The sequence below is a fragment of the Nilaparvata lugens genome, chromosome 1 (genome assembly GCF_014356525.2).
Source record: "Nilaparvata lugens isolate BPH chromosome 1, ASM1435652v1, whole genome shotgun sequence".
Lineage (NCBI taxonomy): Eukaryota > Metazoa > Arthropoda > Insecta > Hemiptera > Delphacidae > Nilaparvata > Nilaparvata lugens.
The window spans coordinates 76,232,334-76,251,671 of NC_052504.1; the positions used below are offsets into that span (position 1 = coordinate 76,232,334).

At 33.8% G+C, this 19,338-nt stretch overlaps 1 protein-coding gene across 4 annotated transcripts in view; it reads right to left on the reverse strand.

The window, feature by feature from the left end:
* Positions 1–19,338, reverse strand: part of LOC111043298 (kinesin-like protein KIF13B) — a 95,015-nt gene that overhangs the window by 71,301 nt on the left and 4,376 nt on the right. For all 4 annotated transcript variants that reach the window (XM_039443420.1, XM_039443417.1, XM_039443409.1 and 1 more), the window contains exon 2: positions 18,725–18,812. In XM_039443420.1, coding sequence (XP_039299354.1) covers positions 18,725–18,812 — 88 coding nt within the window. The remainder of the gene's footprint in view (positions 1–18,724; positions 18,813–19,338) is intronic.

Here is a 19,338-nt window from a genome sequence, read left to right on the forward strand (position 1 = left end):
TGATGGATGGTAGAATAGATAGGAAAATGCATAAATATAAAGTATATTATTGTGTGTCAAATAATAGACCACTGTAGAACGGACTCTATTTCAGGCTAATAGATAATTACAGTTCATGGCAACTAAGTTTTGCTACAAAGACAAATTTATGTAGCTTTCCAAGAAAGTAATTCCGCTTTCAGCCTAGTTCCATTAGATTATGACTCAGTAGACTAGAATTTATACAAAGGTACTTACTCAAAGCAGCACAAAACTGCTATTCTGGGTCTAGTTAGCAGACGAAAACCTAGTATGTAGTTGGAAAAGTCGTTTTCCGCACGCATGTGTGAAGGAGGAACGAAGACAGACAGAGGGAGATAGTGAGAGGGAGTGCATAATAAAATGAGGGAAAAACAAGAGTCGGCACGCAATAATGTACACGCCAGAGCATGACTCAAATAGGGTCAATGCGATAACTGTAGTGGGATTAAACGTGAAAAAATTCACCTATTACTGACACAGACGTTCAGACCTTTCATTGATCTCATAGAAAAAATAGAATTAATAAACTCTGTAGTAGAATTATTCATACCTTGTGTCCCCTGGGGTTGCGACTGTTTATCTGATTATAGTAGATATTCAAACAACCACGGGTGTCTTCAATTGATTAAGAATCGTTCCGCCCAGCACGGTGAAACATTTCCAAGACTAAAATAGTCAACGGTTGCAATGGAAATCTAAGCAACCATCCACAACGGTTTCGGTTTAAATGTGAAACCTGATGAAAACCACTAGCAACTGCTATAATGCAATACAAGAAAAAACTTGGATCCACGGTTGCATGCAATAGATTTCAAGCTGAAAGTAATTCTATTGTATTGTCTTTTCCCAGAAATCATTGGATATTGTGATTTCGAGAAAGTTGCAGGATAAGCTTGGACCGAAACATCGGTTGTAGATGAAATACCCAAGCGTATAATTTATTAGTAGGGTTCCTTTTATAATTTTAGGGATATACCATTTAGGGATACCTTTTTTTAATTTTAACTGGCAAATCACAAAAACGGTCGATTAATCAGCTTCAGAATTGATTTTATTAGTTGGGAAATCCGTAAGGCCCATGTTATTATTTTTTTTTATTATTATTATACGAGCGCTAATGTATTAACGCGGCGATGATACAACCGTTAACGCGGTGTTGGCAACGCTGAACCAAGTTATACATAGCGTTGTTAGCGCGCACTATGGAAGTACCATTGCCCAGTTAACGCGACGCTAAAAACGATTTAACGCCGCTGCATTAGCGCTCGTATAACATGGGCCTAAGGAAATTCCTTATTATGGGGAACACTAGTCAAGGATATCAAAATGTATCGATGCAACAGAATTATTGATTTATTATTATCTTATAAACTATTGTGAGAATAAATACAATAAACAAAAATATTGTTCGAGAATGTAGAGTATACATTTTCAGCTCAAAATAAAATATTCAACTGATAGAGTCTGTGAAGAAATGTTGAAATGTGTGAACCGTGGAAAACACAAGAAGCAAGCAATCATACACTTTCAGACGGAATTCCTGATTCAGTTACCTTACTAAACAATGCATAATCTTACTTAACAAATTGACCCAAGAAGTAGGACATTGATCAAGAAGATTCTAGTTCCTAAAAAAATTGTAATGCGATCTATGATGCTCCTGGATGAAAAAACAAATGCGAGTGATAAACACCAATAATGGAACGGTTATGAGATGGACTAATAAGGTTAATAATATAACATTACAGGATCAGTTTCATGATATTTTTTTTAAATAAAAATCATAATGTACAATGGAAATAATGGAATATAATATATAGGAGTTTGATTACTTAAGAGATTTTATACTTCCAGGAAATGAGTAATAAACATTTTGTATTTTTCTAACCTTTAAAGTCAATTCAAAAGCTGATTGACATTGGCATTTGAATGGGGCAAACTTTTAAAAGAATTATTGCCTTCTTGATTCCTAACCTAACCTCCAGAACGAGAAGCAACAGTACCTAGTTCAATTTTAAACTCGTGTATTGATAAGGGTATTCTAAACCACCTCGGACTCAGAAATAAACATGCTAGCGCTCGATGTTCCAATAGTTTGCCTTTAGTTGGGTTCAAGAGAGACGCTTCACTAATCATTGACCTGATTCCAATTGCTAAGTGTAACGATGACAACACACTTAGTTCTGCGCACTTGGACATGGCATTCAGCAGATGGTCTCGGGGGCATTTTAAAGCTTGTAAGGAGTGAGAGAGAGGACATCGATGACAGACAAGCTGTCAACACACTTACAGCCATTACTGGTCAATTGTTCGCCTTCGCTTGATTGTATTTCGTTGTTCTGCACTTCAATCGGATCTGATTGCATCCCTGTACCGTGATCGTCTCTTAGTCGAGTTCAACTAAATCGATGTTGTTTTGCTCCAAAGATTGCCAAACTGGACAACATCAATCTGTTCAGTTCCCCTTTGCGTTCAATACACATAACCCATTCCTCACCCGAGGGACTTTGAAGAGGAGCAAAGGTTCTTTATTTATCTTCTGAACAAATTGCTTCACACATTGAGAGAACAATTGTTGAAAGAAGCATTGGGGTGAAGAAGTTCTTCAGATAAACATTGAGGGGAGAGCAGAGTAGTCTTCAACCCCGTTTGGAACTCTCCAAACGCTGACTCAAGAGCAAACAAGATAACGAGAATGTAAGTAGTTCACAAATGCTCTCTTCGTCGAAAGTACTTTGTAACGAAATCAAACATATACTCGTATCTAATTTGTCGATAAGTATCTCCTGTCTGAGATTATGAATGACTCTTCCTGTAGTCTGAATCAGAGGCAACTAAATTAGAGAACATCGAAATTGGAATAGAATAAAATCCTTTATAAAATTGAACACTTTTTCATGAATGTTTTTAAATGTAATGAAGAAACCCCGGAATACTGTATTTGAATAGTCTGTGTTCCTAAATTCACATCATCGTTCTAATAAGATATGAACGATAAATACACCTCTTAAGAATTCATGAAACAAATGATTTGTTGGGGAATAGAATATTTATATTTATAAAATATACATTTTAACAAGTCACATTGATCATTCCGAAAATGTCCTAACAATTTCAAACATATACAACTTACAGATGGAAAATAAATTGGAAGTTGCATTTGGTCAAATGCTAATTAATGGATAATAATTATAAAACGAAAATCCCAATTAAATGCTGTAAATCACCCCGAAGACCTCTGCTACTGCAAATATTGACAACAGGGTGAACAGCTAGATGGAAATTCGATGAGCGCTACTATACAAAACTTATTTGTATAATTGTACTAGGTTCGATTCCCGGGCTGACAAATAATTTTTGTATAGTAGCGCTCATCGAATTTCCATCTAGCTGTTTACCCGGTTGTCAATATTTGCAGTAGCAGAGGTCTTCGGGGTGATTTACAGCATTTAATTGGGATTTCCGTTTAATAGTAATTAATATACAACTTAGATTATTACAGTAAATTTTCGAACTGAACAGATTAAACCAGCTTAGATAAGATAGCTGCTTAGGCTGTTATAAGAGTTGGATTTTTTGACTCAGTGAAGATTCTAGTGTGAACTAGTGTGTGGATTCTAGACTTTATAGTGAAGATTCTAGAAGATGGAATCACTGTGGATATTTAAAAACACTGAAATAAGGACTTATTTGTTCAGTTCATGAAATCGTTAAAAGTTGACTTGTTTCTAGAATGAAGTATGAACTTGTTTCTAATTATTACAGTATAGTTGGATTGGGTCTTAAGAAGCTATGGATTTCAATTTAGTAAGAAGTAAGAATGTACAAAAATCATTATTGTACACACTTATAGCTGCATATATTATCACATGTTGGGTACTGTTTGTGATCAGATTAACAAAATGGACCAGACCCCGTAATTGATGAAATAATGTCCTCACTAATTAAAAAAAAACTTCATTGCCAATTTCAATTATTGTTCAAAACTTAAATTATCAGAATGAATTGAATATTGAAAATGACGAGTAAATCTGACATCAGATGAAATCGATAAAATTCAAGCGACGTTTTGATTTTCAGAAGGGACATTTTCTTTTGAGAAGCTTTTTCACATAAAAAACAAGTTCAAGATCAGTGGGTGTAGCCCGTGAAGCCAACAGAAGCAAGGCGATTATTATGTGGTGAACGCACAACACTTGAACAAATATTGTCGCGTAAATAACGCGACAAGGTTGTATTTTATGCTGCTTATGAACGAAACGACAGCTCTACCTATGCATGCGTCAAGCATGAGTTCAAGGTCGACTGTTATCACATATTCATTAGTTCGAAAAACAATAGAACACAATTGAGAGTCGTTACAGAAGAAACGTGTTGTGGACCAATTTGATTCAAACACAAGAGCTAATCATTGGTGAAATGATTTTCCTTCAAATGAAACCCCCAAGATATAATCAGAAGTTTACACCTGCAAGCAGATGAAAAGAACACATTTCCTGAAACAGTTACTATTTCAACAGCGGTGGAATCGAGAGCAAGCATAATAAGAAGTAATAAGGTTGAGGTCACGGTACTGGAATAGTATTTCCATTTCAGCGGATACGCTGAAAGTTGAATGAAATGGAGGAAGCCGTGGTAAAAATGTGAACTGATTAAACTGAATAAGACATTGGGCTGGTGGGTGGATTAGGACCATTCGAGTGTGAAGTGGTTTGCCGCAGCCAACAACATAAGAAGCGGCCTATCGACCCGGCTTTAAAGGAAAAGAAATGGAGAGAGAGGTGCAGTGTGAAATGGAAAGAGAAGGGTAGATTTATAAGGGAGTCACACGTAGCACACGTCTTTGGATTAATCAATCTGATGGTTCTCGTTTGGTCTTTCAAAGTACTTGACCTGAATGCCGGCCTCCAGACATGCCCTCTCCACCCCTCCGCCCATCCACTCATCCTACCAAATCCACCAATCAACTGGGTTCTGATCTTTTCCTGACACCAGCCAAAGTTCACCAACTTGAACAACTATTTCCACTCAACTGTAAGAAGGTAACATCGTATTTTCGCTTGAAGAGTTCTATTTAAATTTTGCATTTCACCTTGAGTAGGGGTTATCAGTAATAGATACTTTCTACTAAAGTGAACTATTCTTTTCAAATCTCGTGTGTCTATAATAACCAACAGAAAATGAGTAGTTTGTGACTATTGATGGAGTATGGAAATCTCAATGTGCGGAGTGATAATTAGTTTGGAGATTCATATTTTTAGGAGAATTTGACGGTTTCAATACTGATTAGTCAGTAACAATAATGAGTTCGGTATCACCTACAAAAAAAGAAGAAACATCATTCCTAATACAAACCTTTTCTGAAAGTACAATTAATACTTTATTATTTCAGTTTCCAAATCATTGCCTTTTTGAGAAATTTTCTGGCAAAGAAATTGAAATTGAATCTAAAACACTTCTCAACAATCGATCATTAAGTGATTGAAGCTAGTACATCTTGTTGCAATTGCAACCAATCTGCTCGAAAAAAACATTCAATTACCTCGGCAGTGGTTGAATAAAATCTAATGTGCAAAACATTTATATGATAATATGCTTTGACCAATGAGATTCATGGAACTTCACCTGTCAATCAGTGTGATGATTGAGTGGCAGATGGTTGCTCGAATATTTAAAATAAGAAAGTCTGCTACTGACAATGTGACGACTGCCAAAATAACTCAGGAAAATAAAGCAGGAAACAGTTTCACTTATTCATGTTTTCAAAGTTAATCATTAATCAAGCTTGCTTGATGTTTTCAATATATATCTTGATACCTGGAAAAATGCAATTAGCCATCTATCTTGTATGGAAAAAAATGAATATACCGGTAATTCCAACTTGCTAAATTGAAAATGTAGGCTAAATTTATATTCAACAACATAAACAGAAATAATCTCAACGAACGAAATGAGAAAATTTAGAAGATAATTTTCATTCAGAATTCTAATCATACTCTGACTGAAAAAACATATTTCACATTTTTTTCCAAATGAGAGTGAAATGTGTTTAATGACTGAGTTAACTGAGATCCTATCTATTCAACAAGCTGAAAATAACTAGAACCCATTCAATGGAAATTTATCACATATTAAATACAGAAATGAACACAAGATTGCAATTGTTCATTTGCTATTTCATTGCATAAATAAAACCGAGAATTAATGAATGTGCTACAAGTACGGTACTTTGATACATTATAATATTCTGTCTTTCTAAGACACTGCAAATATTGCCAACAGAAAATACAGAATATGAGCTATTCTGATAGCAGTTTGTCTGATGGTGTAATAGTTGGCATGCCTGACCAGCAATCAGGATATTCCCCTCAGACGAATATTCTTGTATGAAGCATTCATCATCTCTTCTTGTAGTTTTTACTTTGTTATCTTAAATAGAAAAACTCTTCAGGTAATTTGATAATATCAATAAATTGTAATGTCGGCAATTAATCATTAATTAATTACTATTAATCAGAAAAAACAATGTAAGCTCTAGTTCAAACACGTAGTAATGGATCAAGGTTTTTTATCTCAACTTCAATAATGAAACAGACTTCGAATGAAAAATATGGCAAATTACCAAAGTACATATTACTTCAGTAGGTGCTGTTTTATAAATCAATTTTTTAAGCGAATGAACAACGGAGACTTTTACTATAAAAAAGGAAATGAACAAAGGAAAACTTGTAAAGCTTGTGCTGTATCTGGAAACAGTGCCCTTTGTTCAACCCTGAAACGTGGATGTATTATCCACGAACATTGCGTGACCCTCATGGGTGCAAGTTCACCCCTGCGTTTACTGGTGAAATTGCTCAAATTGCTCACATTTGAAAAGATTGTGTTGAAGAAGGCCCATTAGGACGCAAGGTAATATGAGAGTGGTGGAATGTTGATGTTAATTCTATTCCAAATGAGAAAATGAAATATATGAATAGATAAGTTTAAAGAAAAACTTTATTCAAGAAAGAAGACTACTTATTTATTATTTTTACAAGAAAGCACTGACCAGGAAAGAAAAACTTAGGATATTCCTTGTACTATTTCTTTCCCAAATTTAGATAACAATTATGTTAGTAAAACTGATTTTATTAGTGAAATGAGTTTTGGATTAATAAACGTCTTAAATATCTGTGTTAAAAACTGTTCACATGTCCAAAAAAGTATATCACTGCTAGTCTCAAAGAATGAGTATGCTTGCTTTGGTTGAAAACAGTACACTATGAAAAATTATACAGATAAATTTAATTTAGTTTCGAGTATTCCTGGAAAATAAAAGTTTCCAGAAGTGAAAATCCCATTAAACTGTGTTCTCACTACAGAGCGACACTGAGCAAAAGAAATATTGGTGTTCATGAATGAAGTGGAGCGGTTGAGCTGAGCCATTGATGTAGGCCTCGTAACTACCTGCAGCACAGGGCGTTCGGCGTTCTTCACGATCAATATTAACCCCCTTCTGACCACCTTTCCACCAGAGATGACTGACTGAGAAGCTAGCAATGCAATTGACAACAACAGCTGTCACAACACAATACGCATTGGCGATCACCACTTGACGACAGGCAAATACAATTCCATTACATTGCCTGCCAACAATCTTGTCTCTTTTCTGTTGTCATTCAATGTCAGGTTCTTTTAAATGGCTTCTGCTCTCCCAAACCTAAAAAATGGACCAGATAGCTGAGCAAATTGGAATTCTGTCACAGCTGGAAACAATTTCCATCCAATTTATTCTCTTCCTTTTTCTCTATCATCGACCCATTTTCAATCAAAGAACATAACTTCCTAGTACATAAAATCTATTTTCTGTGCTAAATTGAGACACTGTACCTTAATTCAGAGATCGTTTGGAAAAAAGCTACTGTATTTCCATTTTAAACTCATGCAAAGATAACTTAAGCGTGCATGAACTCCACATTTTCAGAAAAAAATTAGCAAAAAATATACCAATATAATATTGAATTAAAACTATGAAAAAACTATGAAGCACGATGACCTATGAAAATAGTAATTTATCTGAACAATACTACATTACAACCAGGCGAGTTCACACTAATTGAGACTAAAAATAAGAATCATCAAATTTATCATTAAAAACAGCAGCTACAACAAACTTATCTCCATAGAACGAGAATTTTAAATTTATTAACAGCGCTCAGGAAAGTAGTAGCCTTCAACAGTGAAAAAGTCCCCCAGAAGCTGAGTCATCGTGCTATCACCTGGTCGATAATGCAGATTATAAATTACTGATTCGGTCACTTCCACAACACCCAACCACAACCGACTCTTGCACTTTCATTCACTCTCTCACTCAATCTCTCTCTCTCTCTCTCTCTCTCTCTCTCTCTCTCTCTCTCTCTTTCACTCCAGCCATGTCTATTTATATTCACAAGATCACCCACAACAAGCGACAAGGATTACATTCACAATGCAAGCGTTTAATGCAAATTTATTCCAGGATATTTTTATTCCCCCGATATTGTAGAACAGCACAGAAGGCCCGAATTTACTATGTCAGTACACGATAAATTTTTCCAAGCGTTGATGCTGTTTTTATAATGCAGCAAGTCTATTTTTTCCGCGCGTGATAAATTTACTACCACACTTTGATTAATTATCAACGAGTTCCACCAATTCATTGTACCGTTGAATTCACAAGCAAGGCTCATTACGACAAACATTAATTCCCGTTCATTTTAGTATGCTCATAGAAATTGTCGTGATTTATTGTTTTCTAACCCCGAATCGGGGATTGGATTCAGAGGAACAATAAAATTGTATTATGGGAAATAGACTCAATTGAATACTTTTGCGAACCTTTCGAGGTTCAAAGCATCGAATATGTTCATTTAAATGTAGATGAAGTGAGAAATCACGATATTAGTTTAATGACATGATTAGTGATTTTGATCAACGATAACTATGAATAAAGCACTCATTGATTTGAAAGTTTTTTTACTGTATTTGGAAAACACAGTTTTATTTTCGTCACATCCACATTTAATCGATTTATTCACAGGACTGCAGTTTTGAAACCAACACATCTTAAGCTGTACTGATCAGTACTATGAACAAAAATTTGATCAGTATAGCTGAAGATGAGCTGTTTTCAAAACTACAGTCCTGTGAACAAATCTAATGAGGATGTGAAGAAAATGAAAATTTTTTTCAATTATGGAGAAATTTTACAATATCAATTCCTATTCAACAAATTTTATGTTTACTATAGATGGTTTCATGACTAATCATAACAATAAGTTGACATTAATTCGTCGGTCCCGACTGCCTAAAATGAGATGCCCCCGATATTGATCACGTGCGACCTGAAGACACCAGACCTTAGCGATCCACACTAAAAATAAGAATCATCAATTCAGGAATCATCAACAGGAAATTATTATTATCATTGGAAATATTTAATTTCAATTTCAAAACTCATTCTAAATTGAATAGGTCTTACGATTAAACTGTGCTCAAAACAAAATACAACAACTGATAAAAATCACACTTAAGATTTATAGATTTTTTTCTAAATTTAAAATAACCAAAGAAACACTACAAAGAACTACTTATCCTTGAATTTAAAATATTTATAACGGAAAGGAGACTTGGAGAGAAGAGAATTTCAATCTTCGAAAAAAAGGATTAGAAAGAGAAGACTAAGAAAGTGATAAGAGATAACTTTCTAGCGGAAAGAAAGACAAAAAAGATAAAACGGAAGTGAAGTGGAGAGGAAGGAAACGTCGGATGTTGACGGAATGAAGAGACAAAATTTGGCACAGAGTCTGTTTCCAGTAGGATTCGTTGGAGCGCGTTCATTACCACTGATGATGTTGGTATTCTTGTGGGTGATTATGATGTGATGATGATGATGATGATGATGAAAACTGCTGGTGATAGGAGAATTCCAATTTGGAGTCTCTGAGAGATAAGCAGTGCTTGAATGCCATCCTGACATGACAGTCTCGTATGAATGACTAACATAAAGAACAAGTGACCCAGAACAGAAACAATCACTCAACTGATACATGAATGTCAATGACATTGAAACTGTGTACTGTATTAGATTAGGTGCACCAACTGCTAGCTTATTGCTCATCAACTGAGTTGGCAATTGAGTCACTCGACTACAGCATTGCAATAATGTTATCAGGTTTGAGCAATAAGCCAATAACAGTATAAAACAGTAATACGGTACAGTGGAATTTACGATGCAGCTTAGGACCTGCATTAATTTCAATTTAAATATTATTTACTTAGTTTGGTTATGAGATCGTTTTTTAATGGTGTACATTGGTAAGTACACCTACAATGAAGATGGTATTAACAATGGTGGTAACTTACAGTTAAGTTGAAAAAAGAATCTAGTTTTAAATTAAACATTGTTTTACTATCGTGACATACGGTACCTACATTCAGTAGTGATTTAGAAATTCTTTATATTTCAGTATTATTCCTATTTTAGTACTAATTGATAAATGAAAGCTCAATTTATTATAAGTTTTAAATAATAATGAATTCCTTATCAATGGAATTTATTTCACAGATGGAAATTTATGAGAAATTGCATTTGTTCAGATAAATTATAACTTTGGATTTTTGTTTAATAATAATTATTTAGGTATTTACTCAATTGTAACTATTGATAATGTAATGTACCTTAATGTAATAAATTTGATAATTATTATTTAGGAGTTAATTTCATTGTTTCTATGTTTTTCTTAACGTTATAGTTTCGTGAAACGATACGGTACTTGAGTTGGATATTATAATTATAAATAATGATCATAATGAAAGTTGATATCAATTTATTTTATCAATGTCAAAAGATTATATCATATCAACGAAGTCTCAGTTATGAATTCTCCATATAATCGTGGAGTGAATCAGGATGACAGTCAAATATCGAATCACACTTTCACATTGAAAGAGAATGCAGAGAAGCTGCGGAAACAGAGATGCTTGGACTGCCTCAAGGAATGAATGGAAGAGATTCGGTCATGCAGACGGTCGAATTCAGAAACCGAACTGGGAAGCCCGCTTGGGGAATGGAATTCTGCGCAGAAACATTCCCAAATAAAATATTCCAACAACGGGGCATTTTCCTCTCCCACACTCAAGGGGCCTGTCCGTGGAAATCAATCGGAATGCAGAGAAGGGACATTCAATCAGCATGACTGACCCTTTTCCCAAACTCTTTCCACCAGCGTACTACTGAAAGGATCGAATGCGCACATTCCCTATTAGGAATTCCAAGATATAAGATCCAATCATTTTTATATGCAGGCTATCCTGCAACCGTTAGCGACTGTAATGATTCAACGCATATTTCTTCTCAAATAAACATTGAGTAGCATCTTACCAGGGAAGATGACAAATACCTTGACACATTCTGCAACTAACTACTGTGAGTGGGTTCTCTTTGCGCACATTATTCTTGTCTATGAAGAATTAAATTTTTAATTTATCTTATTCAGCTATGGATTTATTTTTTCTTTCAATTTTTAATAAAGAGTTTACGTTTTGAAATGAATATTGATTGATTCTAAAGGAATTAAAACGGGATTCAAGAATCAAGATAACTAATCTGTTTATTCACTTGATGATAAATAATTTGAAAATGATGATGAATAGATTGTAATCATAAGATTAATCTTATGATTGTAATCTTAGATTGTAATCATAAGAAAAAAATATGAATACACCCACCAGAATTCACCTATTATTTTCAGTTCTGTTCATCACGGCAGATGAATAACACCTATTTCATTAATATTTCATATTTTTTAGTTACAGTTTGATCAGATTTAGAACAATTTACGATTAAATACTGAAGAAAGAGCAGTGGCGTAACTTACACCCCCGCTGCCCCCGCGGCGCGGGGGGCCCGGGCTAGGGCCCGGATAATATGAAGGCTAATATAGGTTTTCTGAAAAAATAAAATTACCTGGTAATATACTACTTGTAATAATAATTATAGTTCCATTGACAGAGTTTCAATAATTGTGTGCTGGTAGTGAGCTTATTGAAAAATTAGGAATGTTGTTTGTTTACAAATCATTAAAATTTATACATCCGGTGAGACAATCCAGACTGAGACTATTCAAACCACTTACTTATAGATAAGATTTACTTCTTTTCTCTCTGATTCAAACAAAGATTGTCAGAATGGTTCTAAAGTAGATCGTTATCTTTATTTACTATCTTCAAGTAAGCATTGGAGGAAAGAAATTATTTTCCCATTCTTCAAGTGCGCGAACAAGAAATCAGAATACAAACATGTGAGAAAATTTTATTTACTATCTTCAAGTAAGAATTGGAGGAAAGAAATTATTTTCCCATTCTTCAAGTGCGCGAACAAGAAATCAGAATACAAACATGTGAGAAAATAGACATGTGGGAGAAAGAACCAAGGTGCTACTGCACCCAGAAAGCAGTGATTGCAGAACTTGGAGGCTTGTAGGAGATATCAAATCAAAGGTTTTTATAAATTATTATCTTTATTATTTGAATAATTCATGAATCTTAAGACTAGATACTACTTATACTAATAACTCTAGTTCCAGCTCTAAAGGTTGGATTCTATATTTCTAGCTTAAAACATAATTCTTGACTGAGAAAGAGACCAACGTTGCAAAATTACAATTCAGCAAGACAATTTCAAAAACGCCATACATTGAACTGACACAATTCAATAAGCTCTTACGTACACCAATAATTAGCTTACTTCGACAAAAAATGAAATATTCGTTACATTTGAAATTTTCATATTGTGATATAGAAGTACTCAATGATTGATATTTAATGCACACACACACACACACACACACACACACACACAAAAAAAAAAACAATTAATCTACTGTGAATAGAATCTACTTTCTTCTATTTTTCTTATTATTCATTGATTTTTTCGATTAATAATATATTTTTTTTATATAAACTAATCTTTTTTCATCAGTTTATTCAAGTTCAAAGATTGATGATTATTAAGATAAGTTAAATTCAGGACATCAATCGTACTGGAAAGCCTAGTCGCGAGTTCGATATCGATGCCATTATGATTCAATTAGTCTGAGGAACTAATGTTTATTTTCTACTATTTTTCCTAGTATTCAGGTTTATTTTCTTCTATATAATATTTTACTTGTATGTTAATTTGACTGGTGTTTTCTACATTAAGCCTTCATCTTATAATATAGATTAACTATGTTTGCTAAACTACGTGTATAATATCTATAGACATATATAATATCTATAATATAATCTATAATATATACATATATACCATCAAACAAGGCAGAGAAACACGCATTCAATAGTACCAAGGATGAACACTACATTTGGGCAAAGAAACTACATATATTTGGGACCAAAAATTTACAATTCAATACCAAGTTACATTAGGGCAGAATTCAATAGACACAGGTTCAAGAAAAGTTTATTTTCCTGGTTGGTTAATATTGGGGTGGAAAATTGTGAAAATTTAGTTAGACTGTAAATATTGAAATTATTTATTCTTCATTCTTCTCTTTACTGTTTTTCATTTTTCTAAAATAACCTTTCTTATTATTATCCTTAGTAGAATATTAATATTTATCTACTAATTTCATATTTTTGTTTGTATTATAAATTTTTACTAATTTTATTATAAAAAACTTTAATCCTATATCAGTGAATGAAGTTTGTAAATAGTAATTATAACACGCAATAAGCAACTAATTACTTATACCCCAACACATATAATTTATAGTGGGGTGTATATTTATTCATTGAAGTTATCATTTATTCATTGTTGAAACACCGCTGATTTATGTAGTTACATTACAATACTATATTATCAATATTCTAATGTTCCTTTCAATCTTCATTGTAATTAATAAGTTTTCATAATATGTGAAATTTGTTGCATATTTAGCTGTTGTACTGTAATTTATTGTAGATTCGTGTATAGACCAGAATGTATTGTGACTTACTTGAATAAAAATTTGAATTTGAATTTGAATATAGTATCTGACGTTGTCCATAACTATTGTAATGTTGAGCGGCAATAAAATTATATTTATTTAGATGCGATTGCGATAACAATAGTTTATCATTACATCACTATTAGTTTGTTCTAATTAGGTGTGTACAGACCTGAGCACCACGAACACGCGCAATTCACTTTTCATCAGCTGATGCTACTACGTGTATTATATATCTGTACTTACTGTTTCTGTGCAAATACAGATATAATCATCTGATGAAAAGTGAAATACGCTCAAGTCTGTACACAGCTATAGGGACCTCTTTTTGCCGAATAACTGAAACTGTGAACTTCCAAACAAGGAGAATTTTTATGCAAATAAACAACTTTCATGAAACTAGATTTAATAGGAAGACAGGTTCACTGCTTCCTCTATACATTTTCACACTCAAGGTTATTGATTGCTAGTTCACTAGTTCACTAGGGACAAGAATGTTGTTCATGTATATAAACTATGTAACAGACAGGATGTTTGTGTTACTAAAATTTTGTAAGTATAAACATTGTATGTTTGTGGTGATTGTTACTGGAAAAAAATTCATGAAAAATAAAGAAATCTGAAATGAGATGATGGAGCGCGCGCCTTTGAAGCGACTGCTGGTGATGGAATTACTTCCTTATTTTATAATAGCCATGACTCGATTGCGGCGATACGCTCAATAACAGCGTATCAAGAAATTCACCGCGCAGACAAGGAAGAATCATACCTACTTTCTCTGACATGTGAAGTGTGTTCCTGACAACAGGTGTATACTTATTGCTTATTATGTAACAGCTCATGCCTCTGAACGGCCCGCGAAGCCACTGGAGCGGAGCATATCACTGCACCTAACTACTTATTCTATTTGAACAGTTTTGTTGACAACTTCTCGTTTTACAAACATTCTATGTATTATTGTTTGTGTTACTGTCATTGAAATGGGATAACTTGGAACAATTGGTTATGTTTGAGAGCATTCAAAACAAATCTGTTTGTTTACACCTACATCGCTTCGATTGTCTTTGTTTATGACACATATACAGAATACACAGTCTTCTGTTAAATAATGAGAATATGAGTTTCTTGACAAGTATCCAGACAAGTACTATACGAAAAGGATTGAGAATATCTATAGTTGGGATTTTTCTGTACCTGGAATAACACATGTTGATTGAAGATAAGTTATATTATATAATAATATTAGAGAATATTATTTATAGAAATAAGAGAATGTTTGGAAAAGTCTGGAGAAGTTCTGAGTAGGAAAAAGTTTTACAACCATCTTACAAGAGTTAAATATCGAATCTTCTAATACTGTATTGAAAATAAGAATCATCAGAAGGAAATAACAAATAAGAATATATTTCAGCATTTAAACCCAAATTTTTGTTTCATCTGTCAATTTGCATTACATCAACATTTACCAAAAATAATAAAAAGGATTCAAGTCATTATACAAATATACGTAAACTTCACACCTTCGATTCTAAAAAAGTCAATTGGATAATGTCTATATTATGAATTACAACTAATTTTATTTGCATGCATGGTTTCAGCAGACGCGGATACAAAGAAGATAAAATTCCTGAACAGGTCAATACAGTTTGAAATATACTGACTGCAAAAATACCTCACTGACGTGAATTACAAAAATAGTGGTAAAATTTAAATTCAAAAAATAATAAAACATTCGTTCTATCGAGAATGATCATTGAGAAGCTGATTAAAAATAATGGGAATTAATCCTGACAGCAGAGTGGAGGGACAGCAGTCCTATGTGCACTAGCAATCACATTCACAGAAACCCCCTCTCAAGAAATAGGACATAGGAATTTCTCTTCGGAATTCAGCACCCATTATCCATAAGAATGTCTTTTCTATCAAAGGAATGTCATCATAACTTACTATTTGGAAACTAAATTGCAGATCGAATTGCATTTTTACAGTACCGTATTAGAAAAATCTTTATCCAAAATTAAGTCATAAAAATTCATTCATCATTGACAAGCTTACAAAAGTCATCATTTACGGAAACTATATCTGAATTATCGTTCCCATTACCGTATATTATTCATACTTCTTTGTGACATCAAATCGACGAAATTGAGGTTCAATCAGTAAATAAATAATATTTATTTCAGTTTTCAATCAAAATTAAACCATTGCAATCAACCCACATTGGGAAAGTGTTATTCTCTCCAATACCATACCTTTTGAAGATTTAGTTTTTCACGTCGTGAATTTCAAAACTCTATAGTGGATTTAATATCTTCATAATTTTTCACAGAGTAAATTCAAAGATTCTGTTGTGAAGTAATAATCTTCATAGTAGCCACTCAATCTTCGAAATACCATTTTTCAAGATTTTTCACTGACGCAATATATCTACTAAATCTTTGTTTATAATGGCAATATCCATCCTTTTCTAGAAGTTGCATCATAGTCTTAATGTAATCTTTCCAAGATTTTCCATGATAATGCAGTTTATAACAAGTTGTTGAACATTCTTCTGTACAAATTTTCAACACCGACGCAATTTAGCCGCTCAATCTTCGTTTATACGATTGTAGCAATCTAGCATTAGCAGTTTCCATTAATTTTCGAGGTTGCATCACACAGCAACAGTGTGCAATGCTGCCGGACCGATCGATTGATCACTGCTTACAGAAACCGTTCCGTTAATCAGTTTGCGAAGGTCTTTGCCGACACAACAAGAGCAACCGCATGCGGACACAGGAAGCGCGCCAGGGAGGGACAATGGACACTGACCGATCAGGTGGCCTTGCCTGTCAACGGTCAACGTACATGCAAATTCACCCGTCCTCCCACACTGGTCAACCAATTCCTCCTATTATCATTATAATAATTACAATATTACAAGTTACCTAGAACAATCGGTAGTTTTTACCCTTTGTGGCCAATTAAGGATGTGTGAAAAATGCAGGACATTTGATATGATTTTGCGCACATATTTTGATTGTTGATATCCTGTTAAACTGGACAAACTATTCAATGTGAGTGATGTCGATCATTTATATATTAAATGAATAACATACAAATCTAAAAATGATTGGAAGCGGAAGAGTTAAATAGAAACGGAGCATTTCCCCAATTTTGATGCAGTATAATGTATGCTACACTAAAGAATAGTTTACGTTCTCACTTTATTGATTTCAATCAAACTTTCAGTCCAGAAATATATAAACCAGGAGTCTTCTATTTACATTAATTGAAAAAATAGATCTAATCGCTCATTCCACTAGAATGAATACTGCTTTTTATTACTGAAACCTGCATACAGAAGAAGAAAGATTAATATTCACATTCCAACTGAATCATTCTATCGAAGTGAATACGGTTGTTGTAATTTGTCCTATTCAAGAGAATCCAAAGACTGATGCTACACCTACTTAAGACAGAAACGGTGCCTGGCTAATTGTGATAGTCATTTCAATATGAAACAATTCAATGGATATTACATTGTGCAGAATGTATTAAATATTAACTGTGCTTTCCAAGTGCGATGCAAATTTCTATTTGCCCTACATCGGATAATCAATCTGTTTTCTCATTTTCATTTAGCCCCAAAATGAAATTAACTAGATCATTTGATTAAATCTTCCACTCCAAGATTATCGATCTATCACATAAGCCAGTGGTTCTCAAATTTTTTACTTCACGCCCCTCCCTGCATAATTCAGCTGTAAGCCAAACCCCCAACATGTATAAGCATAGACTACTATACATGTTGTACATATACGTACATATTTTACACTCAATATTTATTTTGTTGAGTTTTGCACATTCTATACATACCCCAATGTTGCAATAGTTTCAATCATAATAAAACAACAAATTCTATACAAACAATGAATTACAATTTATTCAGGTACTACTGCTACTATAGTACATAGTTGTTATTTTTGTTTCTCTTAGAAATTAACAATACAAAGAGCGTCAGTGTGAAGGATGAGCTTGTTTTTTCGCACATATTGTTGAAACGAGGTGTCAGCTCCGACAACGCTACTCTAAGTTCCTGGGTCACATCCAGTCTTGGTCTATATTCACTTTTCATGGCAGCTAGAGCAGAAAACCCAGTTTCACGTGGATAAATTGTAGCAAATGGAGTCTATATCTTCAATGCCTTTTTACTCAAAATTGGGTGTTCCTTTTGCACACCAATCCAGAAGGATGTAAGAGAATATTCTTCAAGCTTCATTTTAAGCGCAGTCACCTTGGAGATCAATTAGGTTTTCTTTTTCTATCATGTTGAGGGAGCACTCATTGATTGAGAATTTGAATTTGACAATATGGTTGATATAAATATTTTATGAGTAAAAATTACTCACATGTAATTCTAAAAATAGAAAGATTGCTTATCGTAATTATTTTAGAAGTAAATTTAAAACATTTTCCAACCAAGCTTTGCGCCCCCCCCCCTGAGAATTTATCGCGCCCCCTTGGGGGTCACGCCCCACACATTGAGAACCACTGACATAAGCCATGCTAAATGAGTTTATAAGAGATACAAGGTGAAGGAATGAACGCAAATGGGGTAGTTTAACAGCCCCAGAGATTGTCTGGAATAACATACTAGACAAGCATGCGCTGCCATGCATGTAAACAACATTGTTTATAATGTGGATGATAGGTACCTTTCCATCTTCTCGATGGTGGTCGGGTGGCTGAGAATAGTCTGCTGGCCATCCATCTCCACCACACACTGTGTGCCCATCTCCAGCTCTGTAAACAAACCACCATAAACATGTGACAACAGAACAGCCATCAAACACAAGCCACCCTACCATCAAGTCAACTTATTCTCTAAAGTGAAACTCACTGAGCCAAACAACTTGTACTCTATTGATTAGTAACACTTACATTTATGAAGACGAGCTCAAGTTATAGGAAGGATTGATGTCAGCTCTATGCATAGGAATATTTTTAGAGCCAAAGGTAAGTGTATCAAAAGTTTTCCATTCTTAATGGAAATCTTGTGGAGTGAAAATACAATCAAATCAAGAAAGGTGAGGGTTGAAATAATTGTATATTGGATAATATAATATTTGAACTGATGATTTGATCATTATACTGCTTATTATCATCATCAATATCAAAACATCATTATGATCGATATTTAATTAATATTTCTAGATTGTGCTCATTCATTAACTCAATTGTGGAATGGTGACTGTTGACTATTTAATTTCCATTTCCTAAATTTAAAAAAGGATCATCAAGTCTTGAATCTCCTAACTGTTCAGTTCAT